Raw genomic sequence first — 7191 nt, forward strand, 5'->3', positions numbered from 1 at the left:
CTGCCTCCTCCCAACATAAACTCTTTATTTCTCTGGTTTGGCACAAACGGAGCTGGCCCAGCCCAGCTCCCCGCTCCTTCCCGGCCCCGCAGGGGTGCAGGATCGGGCCCTGGACCCCCACGCCATCCTCGTCCCCGTGCGCGCCCCAGTCTCTGCCCGTCCTTGCGTCTCCCCAGCTCAGAGCTCGATGGTGTCGCTGGAGAGGCTGCGGGCGTCCGCCGCCCTGCTGAGGGCCGGGAAGCTGCGGGGACCCTCGCGCTCCCAGGCGGGGGGCACGGCGGGCACCAGGAGGGGGGCTCGGCTGGGCGCCTCGTCCAGGGGCAGGCTGTCGGGCGAGGACAGGCCATGGCGCCAGGGGTTCCAGCTGATCTTCAGTGAGCTGCTCTCCAGCGAGCTGGCCGAAGCGGTGACGGTGATGGTGACGGTTCCGGAGGGCTGCCGAGGGCCAGGCAGTTCTGTCAGCGAGCTGCACCGCGCCATGCGCCCCAGGCCGGGGGTCTCGCTGGGGACCGGGGAACCGTGCAGCGATGCGCCAGAGCCACGGCGAGGCCAGCCGAAGAGGCCATCGTGCAGGAGGTGGCGGCGGCAGAGCGCCTGGTCGATGCTGCGGCGCAGGTCGATGGGGGACGGCGGGCGGAAGACCAGCTCCCCCAGCGAGGGCGAGGAGCCCTGCTCGAAAGCGGCGCAGGAGCGGGCGGCCATCACATTGGGGCACTTGGGGCTGAGCCCCGGCATCCCGGTGTTGCCAGCAGCGGCCGCCCAGGCCTCGTTGCTGTCCTTGAGCGCTCGCAGGGGCAACTGCTCCGCCGGGTTGCGAATGAGGCTCTTGGAGATGTCGCTGGTAGGCGCCCGCTCCGAACAGGCGCCGCCGGTGGTGCCGCCGGCCCAGTCGTAGCAGTTGTTGGGATACTCGGGCGCCTCGGCTTTGCGGCTGGCGCAGAAGTACCGCAGCGCCTTGGCCCAGCAGGAATGGCCGGCGGGGCTGCGCCGGCGGCACCGGCAGCACAGCGGCTCGGTGGCGGCCGCCAGCAGCGCCAGCACCGTGCCCAGCTCGCCGACCCGCAGCCAGAGCTGTGCCACCCAGCCAGGACGGGAGAAGCGGCCAGGGGTGCCCAGGACCCCCCGAAGCCACAGGCTGCTGTAGAGCTGCAGCCCACAGACGGGCAGCCCCACCACCGCCGCCGCCAGCAGCGGCCAGGCCCCCCGCCATGGCTCTGGCCCTTCCCGGGGTGCCCGCAGCACCCGCCAGCACCCCCAGACCCCCACCAGCAGCAGCAGTACCCCAGCCCCGCAGCCCAGTGCCTGCAGCCCCAGCCCAGCCGTGGGACCCAGCCAGGGTGGGAGCAGGTCGGCGACCCCCAGCACCGCGCTCTGCAGGGCGGCGACAGCCCCCAGCGCCGGCAGCCCCCGCAGCCGGCCCGGCAGCAGCCGGAGCTGGGCCAGGCGCTGGAGCCGCTGGAGCAGGAGGGCGAAGGCGCCAAGCAGCAGTGGGAAGGGGGCCGTGCTGAGCAGCAGCAGCGCCCGCAGGGGCAGGCGGCCCCTCGCCCCGTAGGGGTCCAGCAGCAGGAAGGTGGCCCGCAGCAGGCAGGCGGCCAGCAGCAGCCCATGGGCCCCTAAAACGTGGGGCAGGTGGAGCGGGCGCAGTGCGGCCGCCCCCGCCAGCCCGGCCAGGCAGCCCAGCGCCAGGAGGAGGAAGATGGCGGCCACCCCATAGACGTGGGCCTCCCAGGCGAAGCCCAGCTGGCGACGCAGCTCAGCCCACCGCAGCCCTGTCCCGTTGGCCCCCGGCGCTGGCGAGGGATGGCTGGGTTGCGGGTGCGGCGTGGATGGATGCCGGGGGGCTGGCTGCAGCGTCCCCCCTGCCTGCTGCCACGTGGCCGAGGGGGCTGCGGTGCCGTGGGTGGGGGGCTGCGTCCCCGGGGTATCTGTGGGCAGGAAGGAGGGGGGACGGTCAGTGGGGAGCGATGGGGGGGGGGGCTCAGTGACACCCACCCCATGGCTGGGACGCATCAGCCACAGCACTGTGGGGTGGCGGGGATGCCCCTTGTCGGCCAGGGCTGTGCCCACCACCACCTCCCGGGGGTCTCTGGCAGCACCCACAGTCCAGGGGGTGGCACAGACCCGGGTACGTCCCTGAGCACAGCCCCCCCCCCCACCCCAGGGAAGATCCCACCCACTGGGCACTTAGCACTAATCTTAGGAGTAGATTAGGGCCGTCGGCGGGCACAATCCTGATTGAAGGTGTCACAGAGTCCCAGCTGGGTAGCCCCAGATAGCGGCCATGCCCCCTGCCAGCCCCGACACCCCGGGGATGGGCTCCCGCAGCATCCCCAACTGGGAATGGACTGGGTGGGCTCGGCTGCGTTCCCTGCATCACCTGAGTGCCTGGTCCCCGTGGTGGGATGCGCTGTCGGCCTTGGGACGGCCTCAGTGGTGTTCAGGGGGCTCACGGGGCCCACGGCACCCCGGACTTGCTGGGGGGAGCCGATGTCCTCCTCAGGCAGCAGCCCTGCAAGAGAGGACAGAGCCAGGCGCTGGCACCCACGGGGGCTCAGTCCCTGCCAAGGAGCCCCCCCGCCCCCCCACACTGGCTCCTACCTGTGCCAGGGGTGCCGGGGGCAGCCGTGCCGGAGGCCGGTGGTGGTGCAGGGCTGGTGCCGAGGGCAGCCCCCGGGATGAGCTGGGGTCCCCGCTGCCCCGTTGGCACGAGGTCCGTACGAGGGGCTGTGTCCCTGGGGCTGGTGGTGGCATTGCTGAGCGGGGCCCTCCGGGTGCTGCGCTGGTGGGCTGGGAGCACCCAGGTCCAGGGCTGGGGCAGCCGTGGGGCAGAGCTGGGTAGAGCCGGGGAGGGGCTGGGGGGCCCCCTTGGCTTCCCCCACCTGCCCACTGGCTGTGTGGAGCCAGGGTTGGGGTGGGGACCCCAGGCTGGCCCCACGTCTGTGGAGTGGGGGACAGGGATAGTGTCCAGGGGGACCGGCTGTGTGCCCTGAGGGAGGCCCTGGGCCACTGTGGGTCCCCCCGCCACTGGCTGTTCCCCTGTGTGGGAGTCTGCTGTCCCAGTCCCTGTCCCCGCTGCTGGCACGGGGGTCAGGGCGATGGTGGACACGGTCGGCTGAGGGCCAAGGGTGCTGGCTGGCCTGGTGGCACTCTGCCAGGCCAGTGACGGGCTCTGCCCTGCCCAGGGTGGCCCTGGGGAGCCCAGCCCCGTATCCGTGGCCACCTCGGGGCCCAGCATCCCCAGCACAGAGATGTGGGGCAGCCAGGTCCCCTCTTGGGATTTCTCCTGGCCTCTGGCCTTGTGTCCTTGCCAGGCGATGAGCAGCTCCTCTGCCATGGCTGGGGCTGCGCTGCCGTCCCGCCAGTCCCCAGTGCCAGCGCCTGCCATGGTGGTCTCTGTCTCCAAGGGTGCCCCGGTGGCATCCCCCGCCTGCAGCGGTGGGGCCCAGTGCACAGGGCTGCCATCCCACCAGCTCTCGCTCCCGGGGGTCCCGGCACCGCTCGGCTCCCCCGATGCCTCCCAGCCAGGGGATGGGCCCAGCCACTGCTGTCCCCAGGCAGGGCTGTGCAGGGGATCCCTGTCCCGCTGCAGGGTCCCACCTGGGGACAGCCCTGCCGGCAGTGTCCCCTGGGCCCCGGCGGAGACCCCAGAGGCCAGGAGCAGCCCCCAGGTGACGAGCTGTGCTGCAGCCATGGTGAGCACCCCGCCGGCCCTGTTGGGATGAGGGGCTCAGTGAGCCAGGACCCACGGCGGCTGCCCCGTGGGGGGGGCTCATGTCACCGGCCGTGGGTCTACTGTGCCCACAGAACCCACTGCCCGGGGAGAGAGCCAGCGGCCTGGCTGGCCCTGGGCCCTGTTCCCAGCTGTCCCCATCCCTGCTGTCCCTGCTGTCAGTGGCGCCATTCCCAGCCCTCTCCTTCCCAGTATTCCCCGTGCTGGTGGTCCCCATCCCAGTGTCCCCAGTGCTGGTGGTCCTTGGTGCTTAGTGGTCCCTACCCCCAGCATTCCCGGTGTCCCCCCCAGGTGTCCCCGTCCCTCGTGTCCCCATCATCCCCGGCGTCCCTCCCCCAGTGGCCCGCCCCCGGTGGCCCCCCCGGGGTCCCCGCTGCCGGCGGCCCCGCTCCGGCGCCCACCGTTCACCTTGGCGCGTCCCCGGCTGCATCCCGGCGGGGATGCCCGGCCCGGCGCCCCCCGCCACCGCCGCACACGCGGCTCAGCCCCGCCGGGGCCGGGAACGGGGCCGGCACCGACCGGCTGCGGGAGCCGGCGGGGCTGCGCTGCGGGAGCCGGGCCGCGGCCGCCGCATCCCGCGGATCCCGCCGGTAGCGCGCCGGGCCCGGTGCTCGGTGCTCGGTGCCCGGTGCCCGGGCCGCGGTGCGGTCAGCCCCCTCCCGCCGCCCGCCGCAGCCCGGGAGGCCCCGGTGCCGGTGCCGGCCGCAGCCCCCCCGCTGACCTGCCGGTGCCGGTGGCGGTGGCGGTGCCGGTGCGGGCCGGGCTCTGCGGCGGAGCGGGCGGCGGCGGCGGCGGCAGCCGGTCACGCGCCGCCCCGAGCCGCGGGCACCCGCGCGGGAACCCGCCCGGCACCGGCGTGCGGGAGGGGGGCGTGGAGGGGGGCACGGGTGGGGCTGCCGTGCAGGGAGGGGAGGGCGCGGGGCAGGGCACGGGGCAGGGCGAGTCCCATGGGGTGGGACCCCCGTGGGGCTCGGCTGCGGGGAGGGCCCTCTGGGACAGGTCCCCCGTGGGGATCAGGGTGGGCTCCCTGCGGGGGCAGGACACAGCAGAGGGGACGCTGCTTGTGGGGCAGGCAGGGCCCCTCCCGGGGGGCGGGCAGCCCCCTAATGCGGGGCTGTTGCCGAGGCCGGGCCCACGGCAGCCGTGGGACAGGTGGGGGGAACAGCTGGCACCCCTCCGCAGGGTCCTCGGGAAGATCTGTGGGTGTCCCTGGCACCCTCCCGCCCCACGCCTGCCCCACACCTCCTGCCCACAGCACCCTGGCAGCCCCGGGGCTATGGGGCCCTGCCAAGGCGCGGGTAATTAGCTAATCAGCTAATTGTCCCGCTGGAGAGCTGCCCGCCCTTCCAGGGCTCGGGCTGGCATCGGCACGGCCGCAGCGCCACGAAGTCACCCCGGCTCGGGGCTGTGCCCCGCACGGTGACACCTGCGCCCGCGCCGCCGCAGCCCGGGCCGGCGGGGACGTGCGGCACCTCATGCGAGTGCGAGCGAGTGCCCCGCTCCTGCTCCCTGGCACCTCTCCATCCCCGGGGAGTCGTGCGCGGCCTGGGGTCACTGAGGGTGCAGGGGGCATTTCTGGGCCCCAGTCCACCCCTCCATGCCGGGTGCGGGTGGCAGGGCCGGGGGGGGGCGGGCTGCGGCAGCCAGCTGAACACAGGGGCTGGGGAATTTGGGCGATGCCGACGCGCCGGCCCCCACAAAGCAGGCAGGGCAGGCAGCTAATCCGGGATTAGCGCCGGGGAGGCCGCACGGCGGGGAGAGCCAGGCGGTGGCAGCGCCCACGGCGGGGGCGGTGGCGGGGGGTGGCCGGCGAGCCCGCACCGCGCCGGGCACTGCCAACGCCAGGCACCACCGCAGCCGGCTGCTCTCACCCTGCGGACGCGGCAGCCGCGGTGCGGAGGGAGCCGGCTGCCCCCCGCACACCGCCCCTCACACCGCCCCGCACACCGCTCCGCACACCGCCCCGCACACCGCCCCGCACACCGCCCCGCACACCGCCCCGCACACCGCCCCGCACACCGCAGCCGTCGGGGCGCCTCGAGCACGAGGCACGGGCGCAGCAGCCAGCCCCGCATCCCCGGTGCTGTCAGCGGTTTCCTCCTCTGCCGAGGGACTCACCGGCGGGTGAAAAGACGAGAGCCCCCGCTCCCTGCCGCCGCAGCGGCTGCCTGCCCGCCTGCACAGCCGGCGACCTGCACCCTCACACCCCTGTGCCCGCAGCCACCTGGGTTTCACCAACTTTCCCCACGTTTGGCCACGCGCCCTCCTTTCCTCCCGGATGAAACCCCAGTTCAGGGGAAAACTGCCCTGATTACGTGCCACAAACAGCCCGGAGCCCAGCTTTGCGGTTTCATGAACCACTATGGTTTTTATGGTGCCACCTCGTGCCCCTCGCAGCCCCCCTTGGCTGTGCGGCCAGGGGAGCACCCCACACCCCCCCACCACGGCATCTTCTCCAGAGATCTTCAGTGAAGGGTGGGATGAGACCCCCACCAAACACAGGTGCCAGGGCGGCAAAGGCCGGGAGAAATGGCACACGCAGGGCCCTGCGCCTGGCAGCATGGCTGGCTCTGGCCGGGACCCAGAAATGGTGAGCAGGCAGCCACGCGCACTGGGGGTACGGGTGGGAGACAGGACCAGCTCTGCTGGGGCGCAAGTGCGGTGCCTGTGAGATGGCTGCTGCGTCCCGCGGGATTGCGGTGGCTCCCAACCAGGGACACCAGCCCCGGGCCTCAGGGCAGAGCCAGCAGCATGCACACTTCCAATTTTGTCTGGTGAGGCTGGGAGAGGAGTCACCACTATCACGGCCACGCTGGGACAAATATTCCCACTGGCAGCGAAAACCCCAGAGTGGGGCTGTGGGGGCCAGGGTGGCACCGTGGGGCTTCCCCTGCTTCCCCAGGGAGGTGGCCGGCATGTGGGGAAGCACCATTGTCTGCCATTGCACCCTTTCTCCGTGGATTCCATTTGCGGCCCCACTGTGTGTCATGTGCGCGCTGGTGGGGGGCTGCGGGGGTCCGCAGGGCAGCCCTGCCTTGCACCTCACAGCACGGGTGCTCCATCGTTGGGGTGCCAGCGAGCAGGGGCCTGTTGCTGGCTGCGTGCGGGGGCTCACGGCAGACACCTCCAGAGGTCCCTCCAAGCTCAGCCATGCGCTGCTGAGCTGGCGATGGTGCAGACGGGGTGAGCGTCAAGGGCAGGGGCTGTGCAGGGGCCTGCTCCCATCCCGGCCGACCCCAAAATGCAGGGGGGTGGCAAGCCCCAAGGAGCCGGTTTTGCCCAGCAAAGGGCAAACCAATGTCAGACTGGAAGGACGAAGGTTTCCTTTCTTTAAACATCAGAGAGGAGCTGAAAAAAAACCAAATCCTCCCAGATCCAGGGGAGTGAAACAGCTAGAGAGCAGCTCACCCCCTGAAACAAGATCTTGCCTCTCCTGAAAAACCAATACAAAGACACCGGAC

General features: G+C 72.4%; 1 protein-coding gene across 1 annotated transcript; it reads right to left on the reverse strand.

Annotated features, from left to right (window-relative positions):
- Window positions 1-8: 8 nt before the first annotated feature.
- On the reverse strand, window positions 9-4476 carry PRRT3 (proline rich transmembrane protein 3). Its single transcript, XM_086755741.1, has 4 exons — window positions 4452-4476; window positions 2599-3710; window positions 2378-2509; window positions 9-1925 (listed from the first exon to the last, which is right to left on the reverse strand). Exons 2-4 carry the CDS (start codon window positions 3689-3691, stop codon window positions 178-180), a joined length of 2973 nt encoding a protein of 990 aa, XP_086611867.1. The 5' UTR covers window positions 3692-3710; window positions 4452-4476; the 3' UTR covers window positions 9-177.
- Window positions 4477-7191: the final 2715 nt, after the last annotated feature.

The sequence above is a fragment of the Chlamydotis macqueenii genome, chromosome 10 (assembly GCF_036417535.1).
Source record: "Chlamydotis macqueenii isolate bChlMac1 chromosome 10, bChlMac1.mat, whole genome shotgun sequence".
Taxonomy (NCBI): Eukaryota; Metazoa; Chordata; class Aves; order Otidiformes; family Otididae; genus Chlamydotis; species Chlamydotis macqueenii.